At 35.7% G+C, this 16,412-nt stretch overlaps 1 protein-coding gene across 1 annotated transcript; it reads left to right on the forward strand.

The window, feature by feature from the left end:
• Nucleotides 1-9,305: 9,305 nt before the first annotated feature.
• On the forward strand, nucleotides 9,306-14,882 carry LOC126786684 (uncharacterized). Its single transcript, XM_050512583.1, has 14 exons — nucleotides 9,306-9,555; nucleotides 9,720-9,787; nucleotides 10,003-10,224; nucleotides 10,632-10,726; nucleotides 11,022-11,212; nucleotides 11,335-11,513; nucleotides 12,507-12,848; nucleotides 12,930-12,994; nucleotides 13,172-13,220; nucleotides 13,305-13,458; nucleotides 13,618-13,702; nucleotides 13,786-13,855; nucleotides 13,962-14,102; nucleotides 14,382-14,882. The coding sequence occupies exons 1-14, from the start codon at nucleotides 9,453-9,455 to the stop codon at nucleotides 14,709-14,711; spliced, it is 2,094 nt and encodes a 697-aa protein (XP_050368540.1). The 5' UTR covers nucleotides 9,306-9,452; the 3' UTR covers nucleotides 14,712-14,882.
• Nucleotides 14,883-16,412: the final 1,530 nt, after the last annotated feature.

Raw genomic sequence — 16,412 nt, forward strand, 5'->3', positions numbered from 1 at the left:
TTCAAATTCATTTGACCGTCCGTAGCTCAGGTCAACCGTAAATTCTATGAATATCCCCAATATTAGACTCATCATAGGGGAGCAATGACTGAATGAGGTTTTTATGTCCATAACCACATAATATTCACAAAAGAGTTCTTTTTTTTTTTTTAAGATGATGAATATTTTCTTTCAAACTGCAAACAAAAGCCAAGAAAGGCCCCTACACGTCCACCCGCTACTACATTTTCAAGATATAGACAAGGATTCATGATACATGTATCAAAGGGATACATAACAAGCCACCTATCTAAGCGATGAAGCACTAAGAAAACAACTTTGTGATTAACATGGGAAAAAACATAATCAACATAGCAAAAGAAAACAAAACAAAAATTCAAAGTAAAACAAAAACAAAACAAATCAGAATATCAAAAAACAACAAGAGAGGTGGAGCCTTAGATCTGCTCATTTCCCTTGGGGCTAAGGGTTAGAGGTACGCCTGCATAGATATAGGGGAGGACTTGATCCTAGAAGAAAAGGTGATCCATTGGGATATAATGAATATTGGCGACTCCATCACACTCCCAGAAGACAATCGGTGTTCTGGCATAATACCATGGTCTTCCAGTAATCACTCTGTCGGCATCCTTATTGTGGTTGAAGGCAAAAAGAAAACAATCAGGAGGCTGAGCTTGAACCTGAAATAGTGAAAAGAGCTTTCTAAAGTTCAGATCCTCTTAAAGTGAGATCGGAGGTCCATTGGAGAACACTTCTTTTGAGCAAGAGTCAGCGCCAGAATGAAAGCCTTGGCCAAAACCAAGGCGTCATCATCATCGTCTTGGACATTTGAGATGTCAAACGCCTCTTGACTAGCGATAACAAGTTGTTGGGAAATTTTTTGAGTGACGGCATCAAGATTATCCATCGAGAAAAAGAAGTAAAAAGATGAATTAAGGATAGCAAGCAAGATTGCCACTTGAATGCAACCTAGACGAAGCTAGGGTTTGAGCGGTTAGGGGGTGCGTCTTTTCTTAGGGTTTGTTTGAAATAGTGTTTTTTGAGTATTGATGATGAGACGTCAATGATTCATCAACCAAAGAATAGAAATTGTTAATATTCACGAACGAGTGTGTGCAGTCGAATCTGAAAAGAAATTTTGGACGACTCCGGTCATAAGGATTTCGTTTAATAAAAACATGTTTTTTTTTGTTGACCCACGAAACTGATGGTCAAACGAGTTTAATGCCAATTATATCGGTTGGTGTCGTTTGAACTTCAAACTTAGGTTTATGTTCACCATAATCTCCACTTTTGTAGTATAATATTTTTAAGTATAACCTCACTCTAAAGTAAATTTTTACATTATTAAACGACTATATGAAACAAATCTACTCAATCGACCCCATTTGATCATTTAGTAACTAAATGTGGTTAAACAAATTATCAAATTTCAGTAGTAAATAGTAAAATTAATTTGACAATGAGGAATAAATCATTTTTAAGTTAATGAGGAATATTTGTAAGGTGAAAATAAGTAATGTGCTGGTCCAAAATAAAACGATTTATTTTGTTGAACAATAAAATAGAAGTATTGATATGCTGTGCCTTAAAAGACATTAATCCACCCATGAAACTGGGCGATCATGAACTTTAAAACTAAAAAAAAAATAAAAACAAATCATAAAAACATTATTATTGCTCCCTATAAGAATTATATGCATCAGAAAACATTAAATTATTTGTTTTTTTGATTGATTGAACATTTTATTTATTATTTGTTGCCATGACAATATACAACTATTGTCTACATTTGGGTGGGTCTGGCTCAATCTTTTCAGTTATGGCTTTTTCTATGGTGGTCGGGCCTGGGTTTTGGATATATCTAGTCATGCTAAGACCGGTTGCCCATCGCGCTTTTCTTTTATGCGCTTCATTTTCTGCCGTAACCGCACTCGTTTCTACCTATTAACGCATAGCAGGGTTAAGGAAATATAAGTGCACATACCAAACTATCTATGGAAAAAAATTGGTAATTACCTATGGAAAAAAATGAAGCACTACTATCTACCTTCCAGATTGAAACATACTCTCTATCATATTAGGTCAATGTTAATTCCAAATGATTGATAAAATGCATAAGTCTTTCTGTTCCAGTAACAGGTTCACTTGTAGAGCCTGCTGTTACATTGCCCAAAAAAAACCATTACTCAATCAACCAGTGACAGTCAACAACAATGGATTGCATTTAGAAAGATAGATGACTTCAGATTTTTCACACAATAATACATGATACAAGAACTTGGGTTATATAAATTATGAGAAACCAAGTTAGATTCTTTCAAGTCATTAACTGATTCTAACCAAATGCAAGTCCTTAAGAGGGATCCCATGAGAAAAAGAAAACTAAAAGTAAACATTTCTTAGAGGCTTCATTAAAAACTTCACAAGACAATTTTTTATATTATTTATGCTTTACTTCTATAAAACAAACAAGATTCTATAAACTGAGGGAGAAAAGAAAACAATTAATCAATTAATTAGGACTTATATATATATAGGTGTTCCTAATTTGACCTACAATGACCTTCCTAGAATTTTTAAACAACTGCGCATGTTGCAATGAGCTTTGTTATTGTGAACAATATGTCAAACCGGGAATTGATTCCCACTTGTGTGTTTACTAACATGTAATATGTAAAATTGGGGATTGATTCTCATTTGTGTGTTGACTAACATGTAGGAATTGGAATTTTGATTAAAATAATTATGAAAACACTCATTCATGATCCTTTGTGAGTTTGTTGTTCTTCGCTCACTCTCAATGCTGACTTCTACATACAATTTTGTGAAAAATAACAACTTAAAACTTGTAAATAATAAGGTATAAATTGTACGTTGTAATTGCCAACCTATGCTACAGATTCATATGAGTATTTTCTAATTCCTATACAGTTGTAGTAGCCAGCTTATGTGACGTTCACATATACTAGGATTTTGTACACCTAACATTGTAATAATAGAAGAATCAACAAAATGAAAGATAATATGAACAAAGACACATACACATAGTAGGTCTACAATGCCTATATGTCATGAAGTTTCATAAGAGAAAATCAACTATATCCCACTACTCTTCGCTATTATCCCACTCCTCCTCCTCCTCCTCAATGTCCCAAGCATCGTTCAAGACTCCATAGCGTTTCTCCTCGAAATAATCCATGAAATCACATGTAATAAAGTTGTTGTTAGTTGTAATAAGAGATTCTTTATATCATAGATTACAAAACTAAGATTACCTCATAGCACCGAAGTTGTACATTGGTGTGGGAGATCAGGCTTTGGGAATGGTCTGCTTCTTTGGTCAAACGATATTTGAGAGAGATATGCGCTACTCTTCAATAGAGGACTTATGCTAGCTTTCTGCTGAACCATACTCATCATGTTCCCTACAAGCACCAATTATCATGTAAGAAATTAATACAAACATACTTATAGAGCAGATATGCTGATGAAAAAAATATTGATTAATAATATAATACCCCTTAATCCGAATGGGTCTTGACATCTCAATCACTTTATCTATCGTCTTTGTTAAATTTTTGGTTGAATACTTACTTAAGATAAAGAAAAGACTAAGATTACTTGACCATATAATTAAGAAATGATATGTTTTGCAATTATTATATTATTTTATAACATTTAATTCTTCAACCAATCACTCAACTTCACATTACATTTTCCTCCATACTAAACCAAATTTTAACTTAATTGAAGCCCTTTTTATCCATATTATTAGGGGGAAAACGCACAGATTTTGAAGTAAAGCAACATCAATTAATTTTAGTTACCACTATCGATAGATGGAGGCATAAGCGTCCAAAACTTGTAACAAGGCATGTGCCCCGAACTTGCAACTCACATCAAGAAAAATAATCACATTATACACATAACAATACCATTATACTAAGTATGTACTAATTAATTCACATGATTGATAAAATTCACACTTGCCTAGAAAGAGGGTCGACTATTCAAATAGAATATATCATTCCATGGCCTCAATTTTTAAAACTATATATAAACAAACACCGGAGAGACCTATTATTTTATCTTTGTGGATGATTCTTGGTTCTTTAAAAAACCATCATGATCTTGTCGCTCTCGCTGATGCTTTTCCAAATAAATCCGATGGACTCCGCATGAAAAAGAAAAAGATAAAAGAACGAGGTGGTACCTCTACTCTTTGTTGTCACACTCCCCCTCGATGTCCTACTCCTCCTCGCTATCTCAAACATCGTTCAAGACCCCATAACATTTCTCCTCATAATAAGACATGAAGTCATCTGCAATAATCTTATTGTTAGTTGTAATATGGGTTTCGTAACAACATAGATGAAAAAAATAGGATTAGCTCGCAGCGCTAAACCTGGTGGTGGATGAAATCAAGTTCGGGGCATAGCCTGCCTCTTTAGTGAAATGATGTGAGGGAGAGACGAGCGGCTCTTCAGCAGAGGATGTAGGCTAGCTTTCACTGTTGAGCCATGTCTGACACCATGACAAGAGCAATTTTATACGACATCCTTATTATTTAATCCTATGTTTTTCTTTGTTATTATTATTATTTTCTCATAATTTATTTGGTTTTATTTTATTAGTTAGTCTAGAGCAAACTACGGAAAGAAGGTTACAAGAAGGAAATTACATGGATTTCTGATTCAATGAGGATTCTCGATGGATTATGACTTTTCTTTGAAGCAAAGAGTTAAAAAAGGCATTCAGCAATTTAGAAAGTAGAGAGAACACACAAGATCAAGGAAGAGGGTCAATCAAGCAACTCAAGGAGAAGAAGTAAAGCTCGAAGCTCAGAAGTGATTGATTGTCAATCTTAAACGATCGATCGTTTTCCCTTTTTTTCTTCATCTTTTCAGTTTTTCTTCATTCCAAAATTCATTTTTTTCTTTTATGTGCTTTCAAGGATAATGAGTAGCTAATTTTCTTATAATTAGGGGCTGCTTCAAGTCCTAGACATGGTGCAACTATGATGTTGGCATTTATATAATATATTTTATGGATTTCAAATATATACTAGGTTATAGTTAATTCATTGAATAATATTGTATGTTTATTGGTGGTGTGCAACATTAGTATGCGTGCTAGGTTGTAAAGCTATGAGTGTCTTGTATGATCATCATGTCTACTTGCATTCTAGAGTTTGAGTCCCATTCACAATTTCACATAATCCAATGTTTAGGTAGATTAGGACAACATAAGTACCGACATTTTCTAGCCTTATTCATAATACTTTAGACCTTAATGATTTCTAGGTGAGAACTGTGCGAAAACATCACTCTAGGTTTCATTCTAGTTACTAAGTCAAGTTGAAAACATCATTCTCTAACATATCAAGTAAGAAAGGTTGATAGATTAAGTTCAATACACTATTGGCTTAACTTGAGTAAGGATATCTGAATGAATTGAACATGTGCGTAAACACATCATAGGTGTAATCATTACCTAGTGGTGAGAAGTTGTTTCTTGCTAGTTTTTATTGTTTTATTTCCAAAACCAAAACCTTCAATTTAGTTTTCCTGTTTTTTTTAAAAAATAATTCTATTCACAGTTTTGTCAATTTTTGTTAGTATAGTAATTCAACTTCGATTATCCTCAAATTTTGTTCGAGTCTTTACTAGTGTGTCTAATATTTGTAGATTTAATTTCGTGATTTTTTGTTGAGTCTAATTATATTTTTTTATTTCATTTTTTTGTAGTGTTTGTTCTAAGTTTTAGTTGCAATTGTTGAAGTTACAATCCTTTACGGGAGACCCCTACTTTCCTAAACTACTATCGATTATCAAGTGTGATTTCAGGGTTAATTTATAAGCTGATTTTATGCTTATCACACTACATTAAGTATTAACTTTTATCCAACTCCTCATCATGTTGCCTACAAGCATCATTCAACAAGCATAAAACCTGTTTTTTTTATAAACAAGGACGCATTATATTAATTAATTAAAAAGTACATGGAGCGATGCAAAAACATTGAAAAAAATAATATAAGATAGTGAGATGCATAAACACATCTAAGGTGACCCAGAGAACAACAACTCATAACTAGATACATAATCGCATTAAGGAGTAAAAGTAACCGAGCAACCATGTGACTTGATGCACAAAGACATCGTTGTACTGCATATGTTACAAAAGCAGTGTAAAAATGAGAGTAACCATAACCGGAGATCGAGAACCACAAAGAGCGACACAAACTCAAGTGTTGGTAAATGACCTATCAAGAACCAAAAACCAATCCCAGAATATGAGCAGTTGTTTTAGACACAAGATCTGACTATGGGTGCGTCTCAGGCCCCAAATACGAATCTAAATCTGTCCTAAAATCAGATGCTCCACAACGCGAGGCCAAACAACAAACCTGCTCCAAAAGCTCATGCCACTAGGCCACCATGAAGGTCCAGCCCAAGTAAAAATACTTTGGACACCCAAGGTTTGCCAACCAGAATTGAACCTTCCTCCGTCGGCGGGGTAAGCCAGTAGTCCATACGCTGCTCCCCAAGCCTTGACATACGCCGCTAGTCCCCACAGGACATGGTGGGAGAACTCCGCTGCAAATAACGTGGCAGTTTAGATCCATAAAAATGATCTGAAAACCACCGATGCACGAGAGGCCATTCCGGCCACTGATCTCCTCTGATGGTGCGGGTTCGATTGTGACTTGTATCCCAAACCTGGATCCAGATTCGCCAATCCGGTTAACACTCAAATCGAGACTTTGATGTCAGGTACTCGTCCGACCAACCCATACCAGGCCTGACCTAGATTGATCCCCACCGCCCAAAGCACCGCTATTGTGCCCTGTTTCGCTGACTTCCTAGCAACCGGCCTTGTCCTCAGCCTAAATAGAGAGAGAAATCTCCCCAACCCATCGCCAATACCACTAGCAAAAGTCGATTCCAATATATTGAGAGAGATTCTCTTATTTCCTGAAGAGAGCAGGGAATTTGCGGGAGTGGTTGAGCCACCAATGACCGCCTACTGTATTTTTCCCCAAACGTACGGTAGACTAGCAGAGCTCCATTGGGTTTCATTTTTTTTCATATTTGATCAACATGCATAAAACTTAATGCTTAATTCTTAATGCATGAAACAGATTATTCAAACCCCTTAAGTTGAGTTGACCTTTTTTAGTTTAATGTTTATTCCTATATTTTCTATAAATATCATGTAATAAAACTCAGTTCATAAAAGTTTTTAGTAAGGCATATTCATACATCACCAATTTTGAAAAATAAAATATTTTATCACACACTCACAGCCAACCATCAAATGTGTGTTGTTCTAATATAACTCTTCATGTGTAAAACTGTTTTTACTTTTATTTTCATTTTTAAGAGAGTGCAATTTTTTTACATGATAATAGGTAGTTATATCTGCAGTGAGATTGGGAGAGAGTTGGATATCATCTCTAACCGTTTCTTACTTTTAAAAAAATTATATCCATATTTTGTTGTCATTTACTATAATAATCTTCAACAATTAACAATGAATTAAAACTAATATATGGTTTAAGGTTATTTATTTATTTTGTTTACAAAGTGAGTTATGGTTATAAGAGTACTACAAACCGCCCACACCCCATGGGTATGAGTAAGGTTCAAAATATCTCCGATATTTCTAATATATCCTCAAATATCTCTATTTAAAAAAAAACATATATCTTAGGGGTAAATATCTTATTTTTTCCCGTATCTGCGATATTTCTCCGATAACATAAAATATCTCCAATATTTATCTGATATTTACTATATATCCGATATATTTTCGATATTTTAGAGAAATAACTGAAAATTTTCACTTAAAAATTGCCATGCGTATTTTAGCACAAACGGCTTCCTCTTCTGCTTGTGAAAGAAATTGGAGTACTTTTACTTTTATTCATGCAAAGAAAAGGAAATGTCTTACATATTTGAAGTTGGAAAAACTCGTATACTGCTACTAAACATGAAGTTACAACTATGTGATAAATGAGCAAATGATAATGTGATCAATGAAAACAACTATATCAATCTACTTCGTCTTACTAGTGAACCACTTCAGAATGACATTGATCCTCTTCATAATTGAATTATGCCTGCACACCTCGATGATGAAAATGACAACCCTCCTCCACATGTCGTAGAAAATGCATCTGATTTTGGAATGGATGTAAACAAGGTATTATCTGATAAAGTTGGAGACTCGGGAGATGATTTTAACAATGCTAGTGTGTGGGGTGGCGTAGCAACTCTAGATAGTTCATATGATGATGATGGTGATAATGATGATGGTGGTGGTCAACAAGGTGGTGGAGATACAATGTTTGAATATGGACAATCTTATGTAGGTGGAGGATTTGAGCAATTTATTTGTGAAAGTAATTTTGATCATGCTACCCAATATGAGGATCATAGATCTAGAGCATGTGGTCATGGTGCACAACACTAGAATATGTGCAGGAGGAGGACAAGAGCCATTGATGACCAAAATATTTCATTTGATGTTACTTCATTTGCCTTAAGTTTTGATTATATCACTTTATGCATTTTGAGCAGTGTGACGTCAAACGAATTATATGAAGTCAACTATCAATTTGGTTATTCTATTTACGATTATGGTCAGTTTGGAGAAGTATATGATCAATCATCGAGTTTGATTCATCTTTACTATCTCATTCTCGGAGAAACTATTGGTAGCTCGGAAAAGATATATGACTATCATATTAACCATTACAATTCGTACGATATGACTCGTATATATTGGACAGAGTATTATAGTTTGTTAATCAACGTGCGTCTTTTCAAGCACCTAGAGTCATTTTATGTAACTAGATAAATTAAGTTAATAATTGTACATGTTTGTATATAAATTAATAATAATAAATAAATTTGGAGCATAAATAATATTTTTTTTTAATATCCCTGATATATCTCTGATATATCCGATATCTTCATTTTTTTTAAAATGATATATTTACCGATATCGATATTTTGAATCTCAAGTGTGAGAAAGTGGGAGGTTAAAAAAACATGAGAAAAAATTAATAATCTATTTAGTTTTGACCATAACACCTTTAATAGTTTGTTGGTAAGTGAAAGTTGTATATTTGAAAATTTATAATTTAGTGAAATTTTTGGATGTCCATTTTCTAATAGCGAAAATTATATGCCGTAATTATTCTTATTTATTAAGTGAAAAAAAATGTAAAAGAAAATTGTAAAAGAAAGCTGTCCGTCTCTAAGCCTCTGTATCTAAAAGAGTTGAAACTGAAATGCTATGGTGCTTCTCCACTTCTCCCCCCTCTAACCAAACATGTCCTTTTTATTCTGAGAGCGCCCGCCCCCTTTTTGGGTCCTCCCAGCGAGACATAGAGATTGCTAACGTGCGCACCCCTGGGCCAGTGAGGGGGGCGTAGGATAATGGAGTCCCCATCGTTCGTATCGAAAGCGAGGACAGCCTTCCATTCCGCCGCGGCTAAAGCGGAGCGAGTCCTCTCTGACTTGAAGCAACCCGATCGCCCAGGTCACCTTTCTTTTCAAATTTAGTCGGAATCTTCCATTTCCCCTCTTTTTACTATTTTTCGTCTTTACTCCGACTTCCATTTGACTTTTTTACCTCTCTTTGCTATTTATTGTTTGATTTCTGTTTGTTTCCAATTTTGTTTTTGTGTCAATTGATCGGTGTAGATTCCGATAAGACTTCGCCGCGGAGTTTGGCCCAGCAAGCCGAGGATGAATCGCCCGGGGAGTCCAAGGTGATGATGATGCTTATGTTCTATTGTTCATGCATATTTAATGGATGTGTTTCGGGGTCACTCGATGTTTTTCACGTGGATTTGGAAATGTAGGATTGTTTTTAGGTTGGAGTTGACTTGAGTTAAGCTACATTGTCGAACAGGGGTTTAGTTGGTACCTGTTTTTGTTAGGCGGGTATGTTGATTTTGATTTATTGCTGATTGAAATGTTGCAGTCTTCGAATGAATCAAGGACTTTGAGGTGGAGACCCCCGAACATAGGGACAAAGCAGGAATGGCAGGATAGGAAGCAGGAATGGCAGGATAAGTTGAGGAATATTGGGAAAGGGAAGAAAGGAGTTGAGGAGGTGGAGAAGGCTGAATATTCGCCCATGGCGGTTCCTTATTATGATGAGAATCTGTACATTCTGAACATGAAAAATGATATGGAAGCAAAGGTAAGTTTGTTTCTTTACATCTTTTGTTTCTTCATCTGCATTGTGAGTGGTACAAATTAGTGGATGTCACTATATAATTAGATCATATTTATGGTTCAGAAAATAGAGCCTAATGGGCTGGCTCCAGGCTTGTTAGTTTCTTAGTAAAAAAGATTTTCTTTTTCTTTTATTGTTTATATTTTTGAACTCAGAAACATAACTCGAGTGAGGTGTTTGGTGGTGGAAATTTTAGTAATACAAATCATCTTTAGTTTAATTTTGTAACGAGATGAATGCCGCCTGTGGGGAACTAAAACCCAGCCTCGCTGTTTATGATGTTATTCTGATATATTCAATTAAAATGCCCTTTTGCTTCAATTGATATTTTTCTTTCTTTCAATGATAAATTGATTGTTCTTATTTGCAAGGGGGCAGATCTAATTCCCTCTGTTGAAAGCCTAGCTGCAGACAACATAGTCATTCCGCCATTATCTGTTATGAGGCAACTGGCCACAGCAGTTGAGTAAGTCTTTGTATTCTTGTCATTGCTTGAACTGTACACTTTCGATGATATTATTCTTATAACTTTTGCAGTCCACATCTATAAGAATTTATCTGACTAAAACATTTCAACATTGCTAACACCTGTGTAATATTAATGCTGAACAATAGTCTTTATTCTCATTGGTCAAAGTGAATGTGTTATTGGTACCTGTATAATTGGAAAAAAAAATTCTTGAAATTACACATGATTGATATGGGACTGTATACATGATTATCTTACTTCCTTGCCCTAAATTGTTTGCAACCTTTATCAGAGCTGGAAAGAAGTCCAAATCAATGAAAGATCTTTTGGGTTCATCAGGAAACTCCTCACCAGTCAGAGAGAGAGGGGGTCTGAGTCTCTCTGCAATGAAGTCATTAGTGCTTCGCGAAAAGGATGAAAAGCTATCTGATTTTAGTCGTAATGAGAAAGTTCTCTCATTGATTCTTTCTCTATTTGATGCAGGTAGATCCATACGTTAGTTGACGTCATGACAGTAATTTTCTCTTATTGTTTTGTCTTGAGTTTAAATCATTATCCTGTTATGATCTTTCACTTCCGTTGTAATATGTGCAAGATATTCTCAGAGGGAAAATTTCTGGGACGGAAGATCGATTCTGGGTCAGACGCGATTACTACGGCATCTATGCCCAAAGATATTCATGGTGCTCCTCCTGAAAGCCTTGTGGTTAAGTTAGCTGAAGTCATTGGGAGCTTCAGAACCCTTAAAAAAATGACACTCTTTTGGTGTAGTGTTGTTTCCGAAGTAAGTTACGTACAAAATTTGAGGTTTTTACAGAAATTAAAAAAAATTATAAGAAAAGAAGATAGATGATGTCACACTTCTAGCTGCTTGTTTAACAACCAAAACATATTATATACATATTTTTTTTCGAACTGAATTCTTTAAATACATTGTCATGTCTAGCTTATAGTATTCTAGCGATAATAAGTTGAGAATTATTGTCTAGACTTATTTTTTATTTTTATGAGTTTTTGTTCAGTTGTGTGCTGTGATATGGCCAATTTATGTGACATTTTAGTGCATTCTAGGAGACAAAAGAAGAGAAAAAGGAGATATATAAGGTCACATTTTTTATTTGCTTGTCTAACTGCCAATACACTCAATGTTGGGAAGTCAACTTTTCTTTGAACAAATTTTATGTCTAGCTTTCAGCATTTGTAAATCCTGAGTCGTAACTTGTTAACATAGGCCAATATACATATGTAGATTATCTATACTATTATAACCAAAACTCCCTTTGTCAACCAAAACACATGTGAAAATACACGAACACCCTTGCACCATATGCTATTGTAAAATTAAATTATATAATTCAGGGACGAGAAGGTAAAAGACTAAAAGTCAATATTAGAATAGAAAAAAAAATTATTTCAACAAAATTATTTCAAATAACTCCCCCTGCATAACTTCAAAGATCATGGATTAGGTTGTTATCCCCTCTATAGTTGAATTCCAAAAAAGAAAGCGATTTTCCACACACGTTGTGTTTGGGCTGATGCTAGTACTATTATAAATATAGTTTTGAGTGCAAAATGAATGTACAAAATTGATGTCCTGTTTTAGTATGTTTAAGTGCAAGTTTCTCAGGCCTTGTTGAATTTGATTTGAAAATTTTCCATTTAGTTAAATATACAGGTTCTTTGGTGGTCAGTAATTACCTCTACTGGATTTGAATATGTACTTTACTTGTTTATCAAATGATATCATGTTGACAAAGTGTGCTTGAATTTCCAGCTTAGAAGACTTTGGTCTGAAGAAGCATATGTACCTAGCATCCCCGTTGATGAGATTCCAGATCTGAATTCCTGTCTTTTGTACCAGCAGTTGCAAGTTCTCAATTGTTGTGTTTCCAGGAAAAGGCGACGTGATATTGCCACTCAAACACTAGACTTTGTAATTAGAGAAGCCAGTCCAAATGCTGAAGAATCATCTGTTTCTATGGACAATGCTTCGGGCCCTATTTTGTATGCTCGAATAGGAACTGGAGAACTAGTTCTCCGACTAGGCGCTGATCGCCCTTATAGTAACCTAAAATTGTTGGAAACTGGTGAACTTATGTACGCCCCTGTCACTCAGGTATAATTTACAGTTTCTGCTCAAAGGATAGCTATTTTAACTGGCTCCTGTAATGAGGTCTATATGCACTGTCACATGTAGGAAGGACCTTTACTTACTGAAGACCTGATCAAGGAAACAGAGGAGTTTGTGCTTCGAACAGGAAGGTTTGTGTCTAAGTTTGTAGTTTTTTTTGTTTTGTTTTCAGTTTCAGGTCATTTCACGTAGGCAAGTCTTCCTTAAGTTCTCTGGTATAAAGATATACATAGATAGAAAATGTGCACACGTCATTTTCTAATCCATCTAGACACTGTTTGATAAATGGCCTTGTGTTTTCTGGTCAGTGTTGGTGCTGGATGTTCTCAACTCCTCTCTGACATGCAGGCTTTCAAGGTTTCCTCCATTGAATAAAATTACAGATTCACTGAATGATTAATGCTTTAATTCTACTAAGTTCTGCATAATCATCACATGTAGGCAGCAAATCCTGGTTGTATTTTGGAAGATTTTGTGAGATGGCATTCTCCTCCCGATTGGACAGAGGCTGAGCCAGGTATGGAGGCTATAACTCTGGAAGGTAATGATGTATCATCCACAAAAGGCCAATTAAGCAGCCGAATGCAAAAAGCAGGTGCCGTCCCTTTATGTATTTCATTGTTCTATACTATCTTGCATCAGAGACATGTATATCCATTGTTAACAGTTGTAGGATGATGGTATGTGTGTCTCGCAGCTGCACATTCCACCACATGTAAATTTCATTAACATTTCCTGTAATCTCCAATGCTAGGCAATCTTTGGCGTGAGCTATGGGATACATCCAAACCAGTTCCTGCAGTAAAACAAGTACCCCTCTTTGATGAGGACTTGGCTGTGTAAGTTGGAAGTGTTGCTATTTTCATGAACCGGTTTTAGTAAAGACTACTGCCTGACAATAATATAATCATGCATCTTGTAGAGAAGGTATTCTGGATGGATTTGAGGACATCTCCCCTTCCGAGCTTTTTGAGCAGCTGTTTATCTCCTTGGTAAGTTTATTTCTTATGATGGTATTTGTGCTCTTTCTTTATGAATAACTACATTTCGGTCCTCATATTTTACACTAATGATGCCCCCTTGTTATGCAATCTTCAGCTTGGTTTAGGCTTTGAAATTGCTGAGGATAAATTGTCCACCAACAGTGATTTTTCAAAGCTATTCTTTGAATGCAAGGACTTTGTGGTATCCACTTGTCAAGGCAAAATGTGGACAGAGAAGGTTGACGAGCTTTGTCAGGTACGATTGCACATTACTAAACCAGGCTTAATAGATATGATGCAAAGCATTTATATATTTAATTGAGATCCTTCCTGCGCCATTTAGGAATTTACCTTGATAAGCTTATACTTCCATTATGAGATTTCACACCTGATGAGAGTATCTTTTGCCCACATGTTTTTTCAATGTCCATTTTTATGATGTGGAAATTAAGTCCACCAAGAATTAATGATATCCAATCTGTTCACTATTGAGATCAAGATCATCTAAAATTATTTAGTCAAATCTGTGGTACAGGTATTTGAAACAGTTGAGGCTATGATACTGAATCCAGATGAAGTTTTAAGAATAATGAAGCAGCCGGAGGAAGCCATGACCCCTTCTCCTTCTAATGAACCAAAAAGCCGTTTCAGGCGGCTGACCCTCAACTTTGGTGGCAAAGATAGACAGTTAAAAAAATCAGCATCTAAGGACCAAAAGAACTCACAAAGCCCCAGTAGCCAACCATTTTCGAGTTTCTTCGACAACAAATCATCATTGTTTTCAAAAAAGCCTCCTAAGCCTGAAAATGCATCCCCTGTTGAAAAGCCGTCAATCACAGAAGACGGTGATTGGACTGTTGTTTAGATACAACCTTTTTTTTTTTTTTTTCCATTTTTTTCCCTTTCGGTCCTTTGGCCGTAAATGTAAATTGTTTCACAAAACGAGCTAATGGAGGTTACCATTAGCCGTATCCAAAGTTAATTTCTTGTTTGATTATATAGGAATGAAGGATGAAATAGAATTTTTACTGGTGTACATCGTCTCATAATCTTTTCAACAGTTTCTATTTAATGTTTTCAAGACCAAGAAAACACAACAGCATATGTACTAATTCAGTATTTCACACATCAACGAAGTCTTTGATCCCCAATTTGGTAAACTGAAGCTCAAAATTGTGGGTGTTAAAAACTAGCTCATCAAGACAAGGATTGCAATCCTCCACCTCAACTAACGAAAATAAGAGGCCAAAAACAAAAGAACCTCTGCTACAGGTCTTCATGAGGTTGTGCTTGCTTTCCTCATCTTTACATAAGGTCCTCATCCTTCTCCTCCTCACTCAACTTGTTGAACCCAAAATATTCAGAAATGAGACTCGGCACAATGAAATTTGAAAACACGTAGGAGAAAAGAAGAACTCCACTGTAATACAAAGGAATAAAAGGAAAACTATTTCAGACAAAACTAATTTGGTTGTTTAAGTGTATTCGGGTATAAAAATGTGCTGCAAGAGTAAATGACATCGTTGGAAGTTCAAGAACTTACCCAACTTGAAGGAGGACAGAGATGTCGCCGGACTTGGAGGGGGGAACGACACTAAGGAAAATGTCATTGTAGTTGTGTATGGCCCTGCAACTGGTTCCTAGTGAGAGATGGAGTCTCTTCCTCTGTGAAGCAAGCTTCATAGGTTCATTGGTGGAAAGCCAAAGTAGCCTAGTAGTGCCCAGAAGGTGTTTTTGTTTTAGCCCAGTATGCAAGGGAAGCAATGCAGAGTGAGACTGAATGGACCTCATTGTGTTTGGCAGAGAGAGTGTTTATTTTGCAGCTGTAATGGAGACTTTGGATAATGATTTTGGTAGGATTGGGTATTGGCTAAAGAAGGGGATTGGTTATTTTCTCACCTGCTTTTGAGGAGAGTAGTTTCAACGCGCTATATGTTTGAAATGTTGCGTTCTAACGATCAAGTCAACCTCGAGTCAAAAAGTTTTAGCACGAACCCAAAAGATTTATTTAGTGAACCCTACCAAATTTTTTGATGTTTTATCCTCTGATGACATAACGTCGGATGTAAAGCATGTATAGATGTACAACATAAATTTTCATTTTTTAAATTAGGACGAAATTATATTAATTAAATAAAGAGTACAGAGCAAAATGCGAAAGCATCGAAAACAATAAAACATAACTAGATGCATATTTGCATCCAAGATAACTGAAGGAGCAACAACTCCTAACTAGATGCACAAACGCATCAAGAAGTAACAGTAACCGGGTAACCGTGTGACTTGATGCACTAAGGCATCGTTGCACTACACATGTCACAAAAACAGTGTAAAAAAGATAATAGCCGTAGCCGTAATCAAGGAGGTCGAGAAACACTAAGAGTGACAGCTTAAAGGTTCGCAAACGACCTATCAAGAACCAGAACAAATCCAGAATAATATGAACAACTGTTTCGGATGTGAAGTCTGAATACTAATGTGTCTTGGATCCCAAATGCGGATCCATATCTAACCCGAAAACAAATGGAGCACCACTCGAGCCCAAGCCCAAACTAATCCAGACCAC

This window comes from Argentina anserina, chromosome 3, assembly GCF_933775445.1.
Source record: "Argentina anserina chromosome 3, drPotAnse1.1, whole genome shotgun sequence".
NCBI lineage: Eukaryota > Viridiplantae > Streptophyta > Magnoliopsida > Rosales > Rosaceae > Argentina > Argentina anserina.

Coding starts and splice junctions, on each gene's coding strand:
- LOC126786684 (XM_050512583.1), top strand. CDS start 9,453: ATGGAGTCCCCATCGTTCGTATCGAAAGCGAGGACAGCCTTCCATTCC. Junction 9,556..9,719: donor GAAGCAACCCGATCGCCCAG/GTCACCTTTCTT, acceptor TGATCGGTGTAG/ATTCCGATAAGACTTCGCCG. Junction 13,856..13,961: donor AGCAGCTGTTTATCTCCTTG/GTAAGTTTATTT, acceptor TGCAATCTTCAG/CTTGGTTTAGGCTTTGAAAT.